The 20,855-nt window shown below is 46.1% G+C and overlaps 1 protein-coding gene across 6 annotated transcripts in view; it reads left to right on the top strand.

Moving 5' to 3' along the window:
• LOC110534036 (disks large homolog 4) overlaps positions 1-20,855 on the top strand; it is an 89,771-nt gene that overhangs the window by 18,832 nt on the left and 50,084 nt on the right. For 2 of the 6 annotated variants that reach the window (XM_036990431.1, XM_036990432.1), the window contains exons 1-2: positions 8,746-9,405; positions 17,289-17,450. In XM_036990431.1, coding sequence (XP_036846326.1) covers positions 9,289-9,405; positions 17,289-17,450 — 279 coding nt within the window. In that variant the 5' untranslated portion in view covers positions 8,746-9,288. Of the gene's footprint in view, positions 1-2,738; positions 2,981-8,745; positions 9,406-17,288; positions 17,451-20,855 lie in introns of those variants that run through there. The other 4 variants (XM_036990434.1, XM_036990436.1, XM_036990433.1 and 1 more) reach the window with 3 other exon arrangements.

Below are 20,855 nucleotides of genomic sequence, written 5' to 3' on the forward strand. Positions count from 1 at the left end.
TATATGAAATAATTGTTATATGAGACCACATTAAAACAAAGAATCAGTTGAGAGAATGAGTATGAATGTCTCCAGAACGAGCCTAGTGGTTTGGGAACAATGGCAGTTTTCCCTGATCTGTTAATTCGAAATGGTCAAATGTGAAATTCTAGTCAGGAAGAACAGGGGGACTTAAACTTGCTGCGTTGCAAAGAACAGGCTCCTCTGAAGTCTTTTGTGTGGGATAAACTGCAACCGTCTCAGGCAACACTGAATAGAGATACACATATTACAGATTAATGAAGATTCATGAACTGATTATATGAAGGCATAAACATACATACATGTGCTCACGTGCACACACACACACAGTACACACACACAGTACACACACACACACACACACACACACACACACACACACACACACACACACACACACACGTAGTACACACACATGCAGTACACACACATGCAGTACACACATGCAGTACACACACATGCAGTACACACACACAGTACACACACGCACACAGTACACACACACGCGGTACACACACACAGTACACACACACAGTACACACACAGACAGTACACACACACACGCAGCACACACGCAGCACACACGCAGCACACACACAGTACACACACACAGTACACACATACACACAGCACACACACAGCACACGCACAGTACACACACACATTTGACTGGTTTGTTTGTTTCTGACTCTGTATCTTCATGTTCCTCTTATGGGTGATGTCAGTTGCCTAGCAACCAAACTATCAGGGCTTGATTGTTGCCATGACAACGTGGCAGGGTATCATGAAGAGAGTAAAGATGAAAGGAGAGGGAAGGGGAAATGAGAGAGGGGCTGAGAGACCAAGAGATTGAAAGGGGAGGGGCGTGAGAGGGAGAGAGGAAGAGAAAGTGTGATAGACAGATAGTGTGTGAGACATTGGTGAGTGTTGATGGTATGAAATTCGGAGTGTGCAGGTAGGAGGGTGACCTCTGCGTAGGCGGCAGCAGAGAATGCCTGTGAATGCAGAGAATAGGAAATGGTCCCTTTGTTTACACGGTAGTGTTCGCGCGTTGAATGCGATGCAGATGTTCTGTACGATTTGCTGATTGCCGTGTCGATGAAAATGACTAGACGGCTGTTAGATACAGAACATGTTTGTCCAAATGCCCTCCATCTAACCCAAGGGGGCTCTCAGCCCAGCCACAGCTATTGTCAAAACACATCCAGCAACCCAGTCCAATGGAGCCTAATCCAGTGGGGTCAACGCTATTTTCACTCTGTTTACCTGCTGGTGAAATTACATCATGTTACGTAGCTTTGGTTTGAATGTAGTTGGATCTGGGCCAGCACACAGACCTTGACCCTGTTTACACATGGTATTGGTGCTACACTCTCAAAATGTCCTCCTGAGGCAAATGAGGCCAAGTGTCGACACATCAGGTAGAATGTGCTCCAAACGGCCCGCAACACTGCGCTCTATCACGTTTCTATTGGGCACGAGACGGGGAACCTGTCGAATAAGGTTCATGAAATCTCAACGGCGAAACATTATATAGTTTTGGACCCTTTTGATGGCCAGGTGTGGTTGTGGTCACCAGGTGTAAATGGGGGTATGCTAATGTAAGTTGGGTATGACGGTGGAAGATAGTCATGAGCGGTTTCTTTATTTGTTTTTTTGAAACCAGGTTTGCTGTTCGCTTGCGCTATATAAGATGGCAGGGAGTTCCATGCACTCATGGCTCTATTTCCTTGAAATTGTTCTGGACCTGGGGACTGTGAAAAGACCCCTGGTGGCATGTCTGGTGGGGTAAGTGTGTGTATCAGTGCTTTGTGTAAGTTGAATGTTTGCACATCTGGTTTGAGGATTGTGAATACATTTGGCAAATAGCAATTTCACGTTCTAGGTTACGGCACTAAAGCTACAGATTATTCCAAAGGCCAAGAAAAACATTTTTGTTCTGTGGCTATAGGTTGTTTTGGAATTGGACCAGCCAATAGGTCATTTGAGTTGCAGATGAGTTGGCCTACTAATACTTCTACTGTTGCTTAGGTAGCTCCACATCATGTTGATTATAATGTGTACTCCAGAATGTGTGCTGCCAGAACACAGTTAGCTATAATTGACCCTGCACAGTGCTTTCTCAAATGACAAATATTTTGGTTGGATTCCATGTGTCCTCATTTGAAAAAGCTGCAACAATATCACAGTCCAATACAGTGTTTCCTCCACTCTCAATTCCCTCCGCTGTCTCAGACCTGAGTCATATAGAAGGAATCTAAATGAGGAAGGAAAGGGGGAGGTGTGTGTGTGTGTGTCAGAGAGAGAGAGAGAGAGACAGAGAGAAAGAAAGAGAGAGAGAGAGAGAGAGAGAGACAGAAAGAGAGAGAGTGAGAGTGAGAGAGCGAGAGAGACAGAGTGAGAGAGAGAGTGAGTGAGAGAGCGAGAGAGGCAGAGAGTGAGAGTGAGAGTGAGCGAGAGAGAGAGAAGAAGGAGAGAGAGAGAGAGAGAGAGAGAGAGAGTTAGAACAGTACTGCATGTTTGACTGGAAGAGCAGAAAATACATGCGAAAAGCGTAGGTGAGGTCTACACTCTCTTTCTCCTTCTCTCCCTCTCTCTCAATTCTCTCTCTCTCTCCCCTCACTGGCTGTGACAAAGATATTTTGTGAGTCACGGCTGGATCAGTCCGCCAGCTCTCTCTGTTCAGACCCTAGCCTTAACACTGAGACATACCCTACACCAACTCTGTCTTCCAGGAAAAACTCTCTCTCCTTATCTGCTACGACAACCCCCCTCCCCCTCCGTCTCTTCCCCTCCCCACTTCTCTTTTTTATTTCACCCCTACCCATCCACAGTCTCCCATCTCTCTCTCCCCCCGTCCCTCCATCCCTCCTTTACTGCGGGTGTCTGAGAGGCTGTTTTTCTGTGTCTCTCGCTCATGAAGGGCCGCACTAAGCTCCCTTCCCTCTGCTCGTGTGTGGTAGGTACATTTACCTCTCTCTGTGTCTGTTGTTCTTTCCTCTCATTCGCTCTCTTCGTCTGTGTCTGGCATGTCAGGTCGAAGTGTTGTTGATGAGTGGGTAGTTGCTGTGGGAGACGGGGGTCAATCTGTCGGTCTGTCTGGTCATCTATAGCTCAGCACTGATAGGAGCTGGAGGTAAAATCTCTGCTTTTGTCGTATGTCGTGCATGCTGTATTTGGGTGTGTTCCTTAGATTTATAGTTATGCAGGCATACGTATGTGTGTGTAAGGCAGGGTGGGGACTTGTGTGAGAGCGTATGAACGTGCCCTGGCACATGTGGGTCTGTGTCAGAGTAAGTGCATATTGAGAGTGGTTTTAGTAGACTTGTTGAACACAGGAGTACATGGATGTATGTGCCTTTGATATACTCCCTCTGTTAGATAATATTTGTTTGTGTGTGTTAGTCTGTAGAGTGTGTGTGTGTGTGTCTATTGTTTCTATTTACAGTGTGTGTGTGTGTGTGTGTGTGTGTGTGTGTGTGTGTGTGTGTGTGTGTGTGTGTGTGTGCGCGTGTGCGTGTGCGTGTGTGTGTTTAAATGCATTAATGGGAACATGAGAGCATTGATTAGTTACTGGGAGCCAAGGTCTCCTCCAGGCTTAATAAGCTGAGTGGACATAAACAGTGCCTGAGCTGTCTGGCCATTACTGAACTGAGAGATGACTTAATGTAGCCAGGCGCACAGAGCTGTGTGGTGTGTGTTTGTTTGTGTGTGTGTATTGCTGCGTGCGTGTCAGTCTCACTGTGTTTGTTGTGTCTCAGGGTGGCGGGTGTCTCGTCTGGAGTGGTGTGACAAGGTGACGTGTGTCAGGTCATTGTATGTCCAGAGATGATGCAGGTCTCAGTGGTCATAGAGAGGTAGGGGGAGACAGACCGGGGCTAAGGGAGGAACATCAGACCCTGTAACTATTCACTCCACTACAATTGGCCCCTGATGAAACCCTATATCCCTAATGCAGGTAGGTGCATTTAGCATGTTTAGAAAAGAGCAGAAGCCAACAGACAGGATTCTATGAATGTCTTTGCTCGTGTGTGTGTGTGTGTGTGTGTGTGTGCGCGCGCGCACGCATGTATGTGTGTGTGCGTGCGTGCATGTGTGTGTGTGCATGTGTGTGTGCATGTGTGTGTGTGCATGTGTCAGGGTGAAAGGGACATATTGTTTTGTCACATGGGTCACAGGGGCCTTGGTCACATTGGCTGTAATCTGTGGTCTGAAAGCAGAAGTAATTTGTTTGCACCAACACATTATGCTATATATAGCTGTCATCTGCATGCATTGACAGCATAGGCATAACACATCGTTATGGTAAATTATGCACTGTGGATGTAGTTCTTGTGGAGAACCTACATTAGTACATGTTCTATAGAAACACAGGACATTTTTTTAGGTTTTTTTGAGGTTTTAAAAAGTGTTGGGCATAGATGACCCCTGTGTTAAAGTGACCAAACGTCTGTTGACTACGCCTTTAAAGAGGCAACAGGTCTCTGGCCTTCCCACTGGAGAGGACGAAAGGATGTCTTCCTGCAATGTTAGTGTTTACCAATCTGTTCACAGAGACCCCCAGGATTGGACGTTACTCCTCCAGCCCAGCGCTAGAGCACGCCAGATCCAACTAGTCAAATGACCAAGCCTTTGGTCAGTATTGAACCAGGCATGTGAGTCGTCGCTGGCGTTGAGCTGGAAGATAAACGTCTAGTCCTGTGGGTCCCTGATGAGGCTTCTCCTTTTCAGGTTGTCCAACACTGTTTGCTGTAGGTCTTTAACAGACAGCAACAGGTAGCATTCTCTCAACAGGTCCTTTCAGATAGCGCCTCTCCTTGGGCTTCATATCGTGAATATCTGACAATCTGCAAGAGCTGTTATGCCGGGATTCTATTTCTGTTACCTTATAACTGTTTTTGAGTTGATGATACCATTCATAGTGCTTTCATCTGACCTTCCACTGAGACAATGGCAGTAGTAGTATACAGTAGTAATCACATTTACATAGAAACTGTGTGCAGAGAGTCTTATACCGGCCAAAATCCCATTCCCATTTTGATCTGAATGGTCCACAAAACATTCTGTGATGAGAGAAGAAAGAGAACCCTATTACAATCAAGCTTGAATTTATCCAGGGTTAGTTAGCTTGAATATCTCCAGGGTTAGTTAGTTTAGAATATATCCATTGTTAGTTAGCTTGGAATTCATCCAGAGTTAGTTAGCTTGAAGTTAGTCAAGGCCATTGTATCCAGTAACCCTGGTGGGACTGAGGAGTCTGTATGTTGGTCCAAGCCCTGTAGGCAGGCACCCAGTAATGTGTCTCAACACTTCCCTGCTTGGAACAATATTACAACAGTTTAGATTACCTTTAACCAGCCCTACCAATAAAGGTATAATTCACCCAAATGCATTAATTGGTTCATGAATTCATCTGTTTGTTGTTTTGTAGTCTATGGGTCAGGAGTGACTGTAACCTACAAATAGGCTTTTGTCACTTAAATACAACAACAACGTATCCCCGGTGTTATAATCAAACCTAAGTCACATCAAATCACAGAAGAAAGGAGACTGTATCAGTCAAGGCCAGTGTGGCAGGAGGAAGGAGACCTATGGCCTGACTATACTATGCAGGAGGCTGTACAGGAGAGTTCATTACTGTACACTGTAGGAGGATGTATAGGAGAGTTCATGAGGACTGACTGTACACTGTAGGAGGCTGTATAGGATAGTTCATGATGACTGACACTGTAGGAGGCTGTACAGGAGAGTTCATGACTGTACACTGTAGGAGGATGTATAGGATAGTTCATGATGACTGACACTGTAGGAGGCTGTATAGGAGAGTTCATGAGGACTGACTGTACACTGTAGGAAGCTGTATGTGAGAGTTCATGAGGACTGACTGTACACTGTAGGAGGCTGCATAGGAGAGTTCATGAGGACTGACTGTACACTGTAGGAGGCTGTATAGGAGAGTTAATGACTGTACACTGTAGGAGGCTGTATAGGAGAGTCCATGACTGTACACTGTAGGAGGCTGTATAGGAGAGTCCATGAGGACTGACTGTACACTGTAGGAGGCTGTATAGGATAGTTCATGATGACTGACACTGTAGGAGGCTGTATAGGAGAGTTCATGAGGACTGACTGTACACTGTAGGAAGCTGTATATGAGAGTTCATGAGGACTGACTGTACACTGTAGGAGGCTGTATAGGAGAGTTCATGACTGTACACTGTAGGAGGCTGTATAGGAGAGTCCATGACTGTACACTGTAGGAGGCTGTATAGGAGAGTCCATGAGGACTGACTGTACACTGTAGGAGGCTGTATAGGAGAGTCCATGACTGTACACTGTAGGAGGCTGTATAGGAGTGTTCATGAGGATGTGTGCAGCCATCCTTTAGAGGAACATGGCGACCTGACCATCAGGCAGCTAGCCAATGGACTATTCGATGGGGAATCCCGCCCCCTGCAGATGTTGTCATGGAAACGATCTGGCTCTTGTGGGGTTTCCTCTCTCTTCTGTGTGCTTGTTCACCCAATGCAGTGCAGAGCTGGGATGTGAAGTTTACCACTACACATTACACTGCCGGGATACAAAAATCACTGATACACAACGCAGCAGTGAGATGGAAAACACTTTTACACAATGCCAACTCTCAATGTAGCAGCTGTGGATAGTAGTTGAGTTGTTTTGCGAGTTCTATTTTAGAAAATGGGGGGGGGGGGGGGGGGGGGGGTGTTGATGACTAAACAGAAACCTTTCAAAGATCCAGAAAAACGTGCATTATTGATCATATATCCAAGCAGAGTCCCATGTGATGCGAGAGCTAGAAAGCAGTACTGCCAGATCCCACTGAGGGGCAGGCCAGCCCCACGTATAGGCTGCTGTGACCGTGGCAGCTAGGGGCCACTCTGTCTGTGGATAGCCATATAAGACACCACACATTGACTACATCATGGTATATGTCCATAACCAACAACATTATCCAGAGCCTCTTTAAACAGGCTATTAGTGTTTTGTGTAACAGTGTTTGGAAGGACTCCAGTGTCTTCTAATATGGATAATGCATATGTTCTCTTGACTGTTTATTATACAATTAGCGATTATTTCCTTTGGGTTGTTGTGACTAACAGCTTGTGGCAGTATGCATCTATCAATGCAATCTTTACCTTGTTTGTCACCATGTGTTTGTTTGGATATATCTGAGTATTTTATCAAAGTACTGCCTCCACAATGTTTGGTACACCGCAACCAAGGTCGAAGCTCTATTTCAGAGCAAAATATCCATGGAAACCGCGTTGTGAGGCTACAAAGCACAGCATGCTTCGTCATCTACACACAATAACGAATAATGCAGAAACAGCTAGAACCACCAACGTGTTCTCTTGCTCTCTGTCTCTCTCTCTCTCTCTCTCTCTCACACACACATATACATGCATATATACATATAGATTATATATATATATATATATATATCATTTTTTTCTACTTGTTTTTCTTTTCTACTTGCTGCTTTGTTCCATTCTATTATTTGTGGGCAAATAATAACATGGTTTTAATGTTTTATGAAACAGTGAGCTTTCTTGTTGCTTACATTGAGATCTCTCAGATCTAAGTGTTTTGGCATTGATCGGATAAAGAGCCCCATGGAGTAGCTTTGTTGTGTACACAATTGATTTGTTAGTTTATGAACCACTGTGGTCTGTCTGGATTGGCAGCAGGTAAAACTGAATCCAGGATGTTTCACGGAAACTGGAAATGTTGAACTTCTTTGGGAATAACAACAGCCCACACATACAAATGTTATCGTTCGCCACACTTTACCTGGCCGAATCTTATTACAGGGGGGGAGACAAGGTTTTTGGAATGACATGAAAAGGGTCGTTTATCTTTGCACACCCTGTGCGTCTCGAACGGTTGCATCTGTTCCATTTAACATTGACGTCATTCGAGAGCGTGGAGCCCCGCGCCGCAGTCGGTCCTGAGATGAATGCACAATATTTAGTCCACCTGCTTCTCTCGCTCCACCTTGTGGACGCAGTCAGCCAGCACCTACCACTTGAACCGTTGGATTCCGAGTGAGTGAGTGAGTGAGTGAGTGAGTGAGTGAGTGAGTGAGTGAGAGAGAGAGAGAGAGAGACAGAGAGAGCGAGAGAGAGAGAGAGAGAGAGAGAGAGAGAGAGAGAGAGAGGCATATTAGGCCTAATCTGGACAATAATTATTTCCCAGAAGAGGTAGAGCCTATAGTCTTTCCTATATGTTTTAGCTAGGCCTCTGCTAAATCCTTTCTAAAGAGCATAGAGTATGGAGGCTCTGTCATACAATGCTACTAAGACCTTGGATGACCTTGTGTGTGTGAGTGTGTGTCTCTGCGGGTTTGATCCTAAGCGTCTACTTTAGATTGTTTTAAGACGGGTCTTTCAGTGTTAACATACCGCCGCATGCTGACATAGGCCTACAGGTGTGACCGCGTTTGCACGCTGAAAAGAGCGTGTTGCTGGCCACTGCTGTGTTGAAGCTTTATTCGCACTTCAGGACCATGGACAGTTCCTTGCAGACACTTTTCCATTGGTCCACGGGGGGGCGCCAGTAGCACACCATAGGCACAATAGACATTGTATGATCGCTGCAGAATTGGCGTGAGCGTGAGCAGCAGACAGTGTGAGGAGACTATGATGTGGAAACGTCAGCTCATGATAGTAAATAATTTACTGTATTCGCTTGTGTGCATGTTTTGATACAAGTAACCTATACCGTCTAATATCAGTCGTGCATGATGTGTTATAATCGATAGCCTATGTCCGCGTGGGAGCCTATAGCATAACTGCTTTTGTCTTGCTTCCCAGATGCAGACCCTATATGTTCCAATTAGAATTGCGCATGAAATCCAAACCTTACGGTGGAGAGGGAGAGAGAGAGAGCGAGGGGAGAGAGAGAGAGAGAGAGAGAGAGATAGCGAGCGAGGCCGATGTGGATGAAGACTTGTGCAAATCATGAATGATGGTGTTCTTGTAACACTTGAATAGGCGAAACATGAGGGAACAACAGCATTTCAACCTTAACATCTGTCCGGTGGCCAAGCTGCAATCCATAATTCATGCTCGTGAACGTAAAGTTATTTCTGAGTTGAACATCGGATTTCAACGTTGGGTAGCCTAGCACGTCTTCGGGTAGCCTACCAACCGTGCACAGCCTAGTCACCTGCCTCGACTACCGCTCTTCAACCCTCCCTCTTCTCCAGCATCGCGGCTCTGGTGGTGGACGGGTGTAGTCTGGTATATGGGTGTTGAACTGATGTCTCCGCCTGTTAGGAATCTAAAGTGCCCCTCGCCGGTGATGTGTCAGTGTAAGGTCATCTGCAGCAACCGGACTCTCTCCCTCATGTTCGGTTGCAAGGTAAGCTTAGAACAGGTTCGGTGTAACAGTTGTTGTAGCGACGCTATTACGTCGACGGAGAGAGAACGCGAGGAGATGATGAGCTGACTTAAAAAGATGAATGAGATACCATAGTGCGCGCGCGTGTGTCGGTGTGTGTATTTGTGCGTAAGCATGTTCCTAGTTTGTGTTCAAAGTGCTATACAAGCCTAAGCCATTCTGTTGACACAATTAAATTGCTGACTGGGCATTGTGATCATTTCCCCAAAGATAACCCACTGCCTTACATTTAGGTGACTGTTTTGTTTTCACTTTCCCCATTATGATTTCCATCGCCGATTATCTGGGGTTTTGAAATGTGACCATCTGCAATATGTGTTACATGTGTTCCCTGGTGTTCCAGGCCTGCGCATGTGGATTATTCACGCCTCATAATACCGTACGGTATGTTCAGATCAACACCGTGGTCAAGCGTGGTTGCACGCCGACATTTAGATGTTTCATTTCCATAGGCCATTCACATGGAATATCGACCGGCATAGCCTATCTGAGCCAGCCATGCATGTTACGTAGATGGTACCGTTTGATTATCTTATAAAGACACGAACAACTCACATTATACTTCACAGTTGTGCTGTTCGGGACAATGGGCAGGGTGTAAACCAGCGGGAGCATTGTTCTGCTTTACCATACAGCTGTGTGGTCATGAGTTTTGTGTTTTGCTTCCTAACAAAAGAGATACAGATATAGCTTGTTGTTCTTGTAATCTGAGCGAGTTGTTTGTGACCTTGGGATAAATCGCTAAAGGCGTTCACTTTGATGACACCCATCATTCCATATAGGATGCTAATTGGTAGGGGCGATGTCTATTGTGAATCACTAGTGTAAGGAATGGTGCCACTGCTAATTAAATCACTCTCATGGAGACCAGACTGTGTCTATATTGACTGTATTTAATGCCACCAGCCTTGGTAGGCAAAAGGTGTTTTGGAGTGAGTTCATTGAAAAGGTCTTTAGAACGTCTGTAGAACCAGTAGATGTGTCACCCAGTGGTGAGCTAGGCGTGTGTGTTTCCAGTTGGGCAACCACAGCCTGTGTATATAAGTTAAAGGCCCAATGCAGCTGATTTGATCTCAATATCAAATCATTTGTGGGTGACAAGTACCTTCCTGTTGTTGTTTTTTCTCTTCAATTCAAATGGTCAAAACAAAGAGCAGTTTCTCAAGCAAGAATTGTGCTAGAACTGTCTGAGTGAGGGGCCTAGTTGAATGAGCCTAATGGGAGGAATATGTAACATGAAAACTAGCGTGGTGATGTCGCCAGGCAGGCCAAAACTCCATCCCACCAAAAGTATTTTCAAACAGCACTTACACTAAAATGGTGTCATCGTTTTCATAATTTCACGGAGTTATTCCAACCTCGTAGTGTGGAAATATATGTCAAACATAGGAAAATAAATCACGTTTTTGACTTCACTGGGCCTTTAATGCTGTCTATAATGCTTTCAAAGACACTTACTAATAAGATTGGGGTTGTCATATGGCCTTATCTGTAGGTTTGAGCCTCATCCACCCATCCACCCTCCCCCCGCCCATTTTCAGGTGTTTCCGGCCTGACAGCTTGCTCTGTCTCCTTCCACATGGCATGGAATGGGTCTTCTGCCTGTTTTCCTCCCAGTCTGTTTGCTGTATCTAGCCAACCATTTCTTCTGTGACTCTGCCAAATGGCCATGCTGTGTCCACTAGCAAGGTGCCTAGGACTCCCTCCTTGATCTGGCCACAGTGCTGTGTGAAAGTGGGTTTCTCTCTGGCCCACTGATTGACGGGGCTGTCTCTGACGTGTACAGATCTTTGGGTTCCCCCATGAGACCCAGGAAGCACCTCCACTTCGCCTCCTCTCACCTCCCTTCAGCACCAGACACTACTGCCCACCTTCCCTCCCACCCTCAACACCATCCTGGTCCACACCCACACTCAAACAGACTCCACTCCAAAGCCACTACAAATAGCAATATGTCCCCTCCTCCCCTTCTACTCAGATCACCATGTGAACATGAGGCACCGGTGAGAATTGTTGGAGCGTACCAATCATTTGAAGTGTATTGAAAATCAAAATGGAAGTACTGACATGCATTTATACAAAAGGGGAGACAGTTGGCCAGCACTTGGTTTCAGTCTTAGCATGATTTATTGTTCTTCCTGTTTCACATGCTGGAAATAGGTCAATTTCCTGCCTACTTCCTGGGTACTACTGGACCAGGCTATTGTTCCACTGTGTGTGTTATGTTCCAATACTTTCTCTACACTGCTCAACTCCTAAGGTGATCTCCACGGTGGTGATGTCCTGAATGAACCTCCGTGACGCACGTTCACCTCTCCACCTAGCAGTCATGATAGTGCTAGTCACTCCACTGTCATTGAAACCCCTGGTTTTCATGTGGAAGAGAGCGATTGAGGAAGTTCTGCCATGCACTTTGCTGCGGTTTAGTACTCCTATTGGCAGTATGTGTAAATATTCGACTTCCTGAAATGAAGTCAGCGGAGCTTGTAAGAGATGTTTGTTTTTCCTGGAGACCCATCATCAAAACTTGAAAGCTGTGTTTAGTGTGACCTGGTTTGAGTTGCTGTTCTGGTTGAGGGGGATGGGGGAGGTCTTTGAGGATAGCAGTTCAAGTTGAGGCTAACTCTCCCAGTCGTGAATGGTTAAAGACTGTTCCGACCCAACGTGGGGATCAATGCTCAGCACACCCAGGGAATTTACTTATGAGCTCTCTACCGGAAAACACTGGGCTGTACTCTCTACCGGTCAATGGGCTGTACTCTCTACCGGAACACTGGGCTGTACTCTCTACCGGAACACTGGGCTGTACTCTCTACCGGAACACTGGGCTGTACTCTCTACCGGAACACTGGGCTACTCACAGGAACCCAAGGACCCGCTGTCACTCACTGCCAACAAGCCAATAACACAATCGATAAGCCTGTAATACTCCTCACCTGCCTGCTCCCACAAAGACTCAGATGGCCATGAGTCATATGAGTCAGATCCTGCAGTTCTCTGTAGGAATGTAAATCGGTGTTGTCTTGTAAGTGTTCAGCTTATTCAGAGAGTTCTATTCTGGGGGTATGCACTTCAGACGGCTAGCTGGCTTAGTAGTTTCACTAACACACTTTCCCCTAGATCAAGCTGACCCATTTATTCTGCCGCTTGTGTTGTCTTCTGTTGGATTCAGTACTGGACCTCTTCCACTCTGAATGATCTACTGTATCTACCATCAAGCTCTGGAGCTGGGAATGGGCTGGCGTATTCAGCAGAGTAACTGTATGATAGTAAAGAGAGGATATTGAATTGACTATCTTCCCTCTTCCTCCTCTCTCCTCTCTTCTCTCCTTCCCTCTCTTTCCCCACTGTTCTCTCTTCTGTTCTCTCCTTCCCTCTCTTTCCCCACTGTCCTCTCTTCTGTTCTCTCCTTCCCTTTCTTTCCCCACTGTCCTCTCTTCTGTTCTCTCCTTCCCTCTCTTTCCCCACACTCCTCTCATCTGTTCTCTCCTTCCTTCTCTTAACCCACTCTTCTCTCATCTGTTCTCTCCTTCATTCTCTTAACCCACTCTTCTCTCATCTGTTCTCTCCTTCCTTCTCTTAACCCACTCTTCTCTCATCTGTTCTCTCATTCCTTCTCTTAACCCACTCTTCTCTCTTCTGTTCTCTCCTTCCCTCTCTTTCCCCACTCTTCTCTCTTCTGTTCTCTCCTTCCCTCTCTTTCCCCACTCTCCTCTCATCTGTTCTCTCCTTCCTTCTCATAACCCACACTCCTCTCTTCTGTTCTCTCCTTCCCTCTCTTTCCCCACACTCCACTCATCTGTTCTCTCCTTCCTTCTCTTAACCCACTCTTCTCTCCTTCACACCCTCCCACTCTTCTCTCCATCCCTCTCTCCCTGGTCTTTTCTATCATTCCCGCTGGCTGGCTTGGCGTTACTCTTGCACAAGCCCATTACTGTGTAGACTTGCTGGGTTGAATCCCAGCCAATGAGTGGACAACTGAAACTAGAGATGCCAAAATGTCAGTGGAACAAATGGAGTGAAGCCCTGAACTTAATGTGAAGCCACACACACTAGAACATATGGTTCACATTCTCTTAATAACCCCAAATGATTCCAAATGTCTTCTTTGTCTTGATGTTTTGTCTGTGTAATCTCTTTATGGAGATGACCGGTAGTGATTGAACTGAGAGCTGCTGTGTCGTGTGCAGGCTGTCTCAGGCTGTCTCAGGCTGTCTCAGGCTGTTACAGCCTGCCCAGCAGCTGTCCTGGATACGCTGTCCCTTAAGACCACACATGAGAGATTTAATTGATTGAATTATCTTCCATTGTCTTAAGTTAAGAGTAAGCATTCATTGGTATACAATTACTTTAAATCTAACTAGCAGTGCATATGACTGTAACTGTCATGACACAAGGCGAGACCCAGATGCGGACACAGGAGGCAGATGTTTGGAGTCTTCCCATGTTTATTAATCCAAAAGGGGTTAGGCGAGAGAATGGTCGTGGACAGACAAAAAGGTCAAAACCAGATCAGAGTCCAGGAGGTACAGAGTGGCAGACAGGCTTGTGGTCAAGGCAGGCGGGTACAGAGTCCAGAAACAGGAAAGGGTCAAAACCGGGAGGACCAGAAAAAGGAGAATAGCAAAAAGCAGGAGAACGGGAAAGACGCTGGTTGACTGGGAAAAACTTACAAGATGAACTGGCACAGAGAGACAGGAAACACAGGGATAAATACACTGGCCCAGAGAGACAGAAAACACAGGGATAAATACACTGGCCCAGAGAGACAGGAAACACAGGGATAAATACACTGGCCCAGAGAGACAGGAAATACAGGGATAAATACACTGGCCCAGAGAGACAGGAAACACAGGGATAAATACACTGGCCCAGAGAGACAGGAAACACAGGGATAAATACACTGGCCCAGAGAGACAGGAAATACAGGGATAAATACACTGGCCCAGAGAGACAGGAAACACGGGGATAAATACACTGACCCAGAGAGACAGGAAACACAGGGATAAATACACTGGCCCAGAGAGACAGGAAACACAGGGATAAATACACTGGCCCAGAGAGACAGGAAACACAGGAATAAATACACTGGCCCAGAGAGACAGGAAACACAGGGATAAATACACTGGCCCAGAGAGACAGGAAACACAGGGATAAATACACTGGCCCAGAGAGACAGGAAACACAGGAATAAATACACTGGCCCAGAGAGACAGGAAACACAGGGATAAATACACTGGGGGAAATCAGCGAGACCTGGAGGGAGTGGAGGAAACAAGGACAGGTGAAACAGATCAGTGTCTGACAGTAACATACGTTGTCACGTCCAAAGTAGATATATTTTCTTGTCTACCTCCACTCCTCTGACAACAAAAAGAAGGAATGTTTTCCACATTTTTTTCTCTCTGCATTTCTCTTTGTCTCTGTTAGTATGTGGTTTGGATGAGTCTTGAAACACATTGTCATCACCTCACTCCTCCCCGCTCTCTCCTCCACCCCTCCCACCTTTGTCCTTGTTCTTTCTTTCCCCCTCTATCTTGACCCTCTCCCATTTCTCATCATCCCTCTCTCAAAACCCCGTCCTCCCTCTTTCTCATTTCTCCTCTTCAAACCCCCTCCTCTTCCCCCTCTTTCTCATTTTTCCTCATCCCTCTCTCAAACCCCCGCCCCCCCTCTTTCTCATTTCTCATTTATCCTATTCCCTCTCTCAAACCCCCTCTCTTTCTCATTTCTCCCCTTCCCTCTCAAACTCCCTCCCCCCCTCTTTCTCATTTCTAATTTATCCTCTTCCCTCTCTCAAACCCCCTCTCTTTTTAATTTCTCCTCTTCCCTCTCTCAAACCCCCTCCCCCTCTCTTTCTCATTTCTCCTCTTCCCTCTCTCAAACCCCCTCCCCCTCTCTTTCTCATTTCTCCTCTTCCCTCTCTCAAACCCCCTCCCTCTCTCTTTCTAATTTATAATTTTCCCTCTCTCAAACCCCTCCCCCTCTCTTTCTAATTTATCCTTTTCCCTCTCTCAAACCCCCTCTCTTTTTATTTTCTCCTCTTCCCTCTCTCAAACCCCCTCCCCCTCTCTTTCTCATTTCTCATTTCTCCTCTTCCCTCTCTCAAACCCCCTCCCTCTCTCTTTCTAATTTATAATTTTCCCTCTCTCAAACCCCCTCCCCCTCTCTTTCTAATTTATCCTTTTCCCTCTCTCAAACCCCCTCTCTTTTTATTTTCTCCTCTTCCCTCTCTCAAACCCCCTCCCCCCTCTCTTTCTCATTTCTCATTTCTCCTCATCCCTCTTCCTTCTCTCAAACCCCCTCCCCGTCTCTTTCTCATTTCTCCTCTTCCCTCTCTCAAACCCCCTCCCCCTCTCTTTCTAATTTTTCCTCTTCCGTCTCTCAAACCCCCTCCCCCCCTCTTTCTCATTTCTCCTCTTCCCTCTCTCAAACCCCCTCCCCCTCTCTTTCTAATTTCTCCTCTTCCCTCTCTCAAACCCCCTCCCCCTCTCATTCTCATTTCTCCTCTTCCCTCTCTCAAACCCCCTCCCCCTCTCTTTCTCATATCTCATCTTCCCTCTCTCAAACCCCCTCCCCCTCTCTTTCTCATATCTCCTCTTCCCTCTATGAAACTCTCTCCCCCTTATGCCCCTACCCATCTCTGCCCATCTCTCTTCCTCTCATCTCTCTCCCACTCTCTCTCCCTGTGTGTTTTGTGGTCTTGCTGTCTCAGTGTAATGTGATCCAGCAGCAGTGCTGACTGCCCCCTGCTCTGGCACGGCAACGCACTCTCTGCTCTGCTCTGGTTGCTAGGCAGCTGATCTGAGACCAGTCCTCTCCTCAGTGCACCTCCCTCGCCGGCCCGTCTGGCTGCTTCCAAAAAGAGCAGAGGGGATGGTAGCACCGTGACACCAATCCTAATGCCACACTCAATCTCAGGCCACCAGGCAGGCAGGAGACACCCAGTTAACCCCTTGAATCTTCTAGGTTTTGAGAGGATAGGTAGAGGCTCATCTGACGACAGTACGGCAGACTGTAGTGTAAGTGTACACAGCCAGGGAGTTGGGCTAGTCGGGTTAGCTGTGGACTGGTGCACAAACATAAACAATAACACTTAGGTTGCTCCAGCAAATTTGCTTTATGATGCCTTCTTGGGCTGTGTTTATGTTAAAACATTGCAACATTTTGCAGCTCTCTGTGTCACTACCTGAGTGTAGGCCACAGTGTGTGGCTAGCGCAGTGGGCTAGTTGTTGGAAGGTTGCCCAGGCGTTGGAGATCAGTAGGGTAGGAGCTATGGTTATTGGTTAGTAACAGAGTGTTATCTTGCTGGGTAGGTAGGAGTCATGTGCTGCTGTGGTGTTGCTCCATTTGGTGGTGGAAGAGAATGGTCTTAGACTTACTTCATAGTGGCCCCATTTAGGGCCCCATATAGGGCCCCATTTTCTGTCCAAAAACAGCCTTCAGATGCACTTGTGGGTTTGCTACACCAGTTTTTGTTATTTTTGTGCATAAATGGAACCACGTTGGAGCCGCCCGGCCTCCTTTAGGGGGCGGAGTTAAAAATCACATCGCTAAGACCCTTTCTTGGTTGGTGCATTAAAAGTGTAACAACCACAGAAGCACGGAAAGTTGACATGGATATGAGTTGCATTTTGCTGAGATGTAGGCTCTGTTTTGTCCCACAGGCACAGTGTCTGCATTGAAATGATAACTGTTGTTAACACGATCTACCCCTGATATGTGATGCCTAATAGCATTAACCCTCCTCTCTCTCCTTCTCTCTCTTCCTCCCCCACATCTCTCTCTTCCTACCCCACGTCTCTCTCTCCTTCTCTCTCGTCCTCTTTCTATCTCTCTGTAGAAGTACCGGTACCAGGATGAGGAGACGCCCCCCTTGGAGCACAGTCCAGCCCATCTGGGTCAAGGGAAAAGTGCTGAAATGCTTCACATGAGTGACAAGAACCTCGCCGCCATGGAGGCAATGCATGGCTACACGCCGCACACACACATCTCCCCTATCAAGGTAGGACGCACACACATTTCTATAACTACACACCACACACTTACATCTCCCCTTTAAAGAAGGACACACAGACAATCACAAGTCGAGCACATCCCCCAATGCATGGTACCACCCACACACAGACACGACTGTCACACTGGGCGCACATACAAGGTGTTACTTACAAAAATAGCCCACATCTCACCCAGCAGGATCAACTAACTGTGTGTCATACAACAACACATCCATGTCGGACAGTTTGACTCTCTGCTCTCTTCCGTCTCTCTGCTCTGGGAGAGATGTAGCCCGTCGATCCACCCCACTTGCTTACAGCTCCACTAGGGCTGCACAGGCTTCCTGTGTAGATTAAGACATCGCGGGGGGGGGGGGGGGGGGGGGGGGGCTGCGAGAGATGGCTCAGGAGAACATACCTGTCTTAATCTACACCGGAAGTCCGTCCGACCCTAGTGCAACTGTAAGCAAGCTGGTCGGATCTGTGTCTAGAGAGAGATTGTGAGCGCTAAGCTCCGAGGAGAATATAGAGGCTACAGTAAAGCTCGTGGGCATGCAGCCAAAGGACACTACTGACATGAGTACAAGCGTGAACGCAGTCACCTTACAGCACATTAATACTGGGTGTATATGGGTGATTCTACAGAAGTGGTGCAAATTGCAGTCCCACCCCTCCAAAAAAACAATTAAAATAAACAGTTAGGTCTCCAAACTTAAGACATTTATTTACATCATGATATGTTCTAATTCAATCCAAGGCAATAACAAACATATTGTTTAATTAATATTGTACAAAATCATTGTACCTGTTAAACTCTGAGCGATTGTTTTGGACCGGGTCCGGTGATGTTTTGGGTGGTACCCCCCTCCCTGCTCAGCCGTTTTTTGGTAAAAAAAAATTTGAAAGTGACATATCATTCGAAAGCTAGAGTACTTGTCTTTTTGGAAATCGAACTCAAATCTTACTGCTGGCATTGTCATAAAATTCCCCTCCCCCACCACCCCTCCCCATAAAGCTCAGAAATCATGCGCTATGGTCATGTTCATAGAGTATGCAATGTAGTTCAAGTCCCCAAAAGTGCAAACATTTAGTATGCATGGAAAGGGTACACCCTGACGGTCATTGTAAAGCAATGCATTTCCTTCTCCGGCCACATTACCTTGCATGCATCTGCCACGTGCACCGTCGATCTATCTTATCGTTTGTAATAGTTAAAGTGAATGGGAAAAGAAGTTTGAAGCTTGTCTTATTTCAACAACCAAAATAACTCCATAACTTGACAGCCCTGATTGCCCTAAGGTCCTTTTAAGATGTCAGGCTTGAAATGTGACCCGTTTGACTCACTACCCAGTTGGCCAAGAGACGTCATGTGATCTCCTACTGCTATCTAGTGGACGAACTGGGAATCAGACAGGGGATATATTTACATCAATGGATAGGTAGACTGACGCTTTCGACCTCATATGTATGTCATTCCTGTAAGACACGTTGCACAAGCAATGTTCCTATGGGAATATGCGCATGTTTAGAGCACCACAATAAGGCTTTCAACATGGCACGTCATAGGATGCCACCTTTATTGTGAAGGGGAAACGTCTAGGAGAAACAACGGCTCAGCCGCGAAGTGGTAGGCCACGTAAGCTCACAGAATGTGACCGCCAAGTGCTGAAGTACGTAGCGCGTAAAGATGGACTGTCCTCGGTTGTAACACTCACGATCGAGTTCCAAACTGCCTCTGGAAACAACATCAGCACAAGAACAGTTAGACGGGAGCTTGGGTTTCCACGGCCGAGCAGCCGCACACAAGCCTAATATCACCATGCGCAATGCCAAGTGTCAGCTGGAGTGGTGTGAAGCTCGCCGCCATTGGACTCTGGAGCAGTGGAAACACGAACTCTGGAGTGATGAATCACGCTTCACCATCTGGCAGTCCAATGGATGAATCTGGGTTTGGCTAATGCCAGGAGAACGCTACCTGCACCAATGCATAGTGCCCACTGTAAAGTTTGGTGGAGGAGGAATAATGGTCTTGGTCAGTTTTTCATGGTTCGGGCTAGGCCACTTAGTTCCAGTGAGGGGAAATCTTAATGCTACAGCACACAATGACATTCTAGATTAGTCTGTGCTTTCAACTTTGTGGCAACAGTTTGGGGAATGTCTTTTCCTGTTTCAGCATCACAATGCCCCCGTGCACAAAGCGAGGTCCCTACAAACGGATTTGTTTGTCGAGATTGGTGTGGAAGAACTTGACTAGCCTGCACAGAGCCCTGACCTCAACCCCATCGAGCACCTTTGGGATGAATTGGAAAGCAGACTGCGAGCCAGGGCCTAATCGACCATTACCAGCGCCCGATTTCACTTATTATCTTGTGGCTGAATGGAAGCAAGTCCGACGCAGCAATGTTCCAACATCTAGTAGAAAGCCTTCCCAGAAGAGTGTAGGCTGTTATAGCAGCAAAGGGGGGACCAACTCCATTTTAATGCCTGTGATTTTGGATTGAGATGTTCAAAGAGCAGGAGTCCACATACTTCTGGTCATGTAGTGTTGGTCATGTAGTGTTGGTCATGTAGTGTTGGTCATGTAGTGTTGGTCATGTAGTGTATCTACAGAAGTATGACAGATCCTGCTTGTGTTGCCTGTATGAGTGTTTGTTTAATAGCCAATTGATTCCATGAGTAGCAAGCCTCATTCAATAACTACATGTTGGATAAACAATTGAACAACTTTGACTGTTTTTAGTCTTTACTATGCTGTAGTAAAGGCTTAATGTTTTCATTAAACCAGCCTCTCTGGTATTTATCATTAATTGAATGTTGTTACACTGTTCTAAATTGTCTGAAAAGGGTATATTTATAATAATAACAAGCCTCCTTTTTACTTGATCTTATTGTTATGATTATCATAATAATCGAAATTATTATCATGATCATCATTATAATAATAAGTGATGCCGTTATCATTATATAGGCTACTGTATCAATCGATCATTCATTAGTTCATGCCATCACACAGCATACGAGTCATTCATTTGTTCATGCCATCACACAGCATACGAGTCATTCATTCGTTCATGCCATCACACAGCATACGAGTCATTCATGATGTGAAATGCAACCAAACATTTTAGTTGTCAACTAAAATGACAAAGTGACCATTGAATAATTAGCATAAACAATAAATAGGCCTAAACGGTTCCATTTCGGGAATTGCATTCGCGAGTGATTGCGACTGTTTTCAGTCGGTGCTTTAATGAAGGCTTTACAACAACAACAACAAAAACATAAAAAAGTTACAACAGACTCTCTGCTACACTGTGTTGTTTACATTGTTCAAAATGGTCAGAGAGATTGTTATTGTCATCTAACAGCACCTGAGCAACCACAACATGGACAGCGTGATAAATACTGTTGAT

The sequence above is a fragment of the Oncorhynchus mykiss genome, chromosome 10, assembly GCF_013265735.2.
Source record: "Oncorhynchus mykiss isolate Arlee chromosome 10, USDA_OmykA_1.1, whole genome shotgun sequence".
Taxonomy (NCBI): domain Eukaryota; kingdom Metazoa; phylum Chordata; class Actinopteri; order Salmoniformes; family Salmonidae; genus Oncorhynchus; species Oncorhynchus mykiss.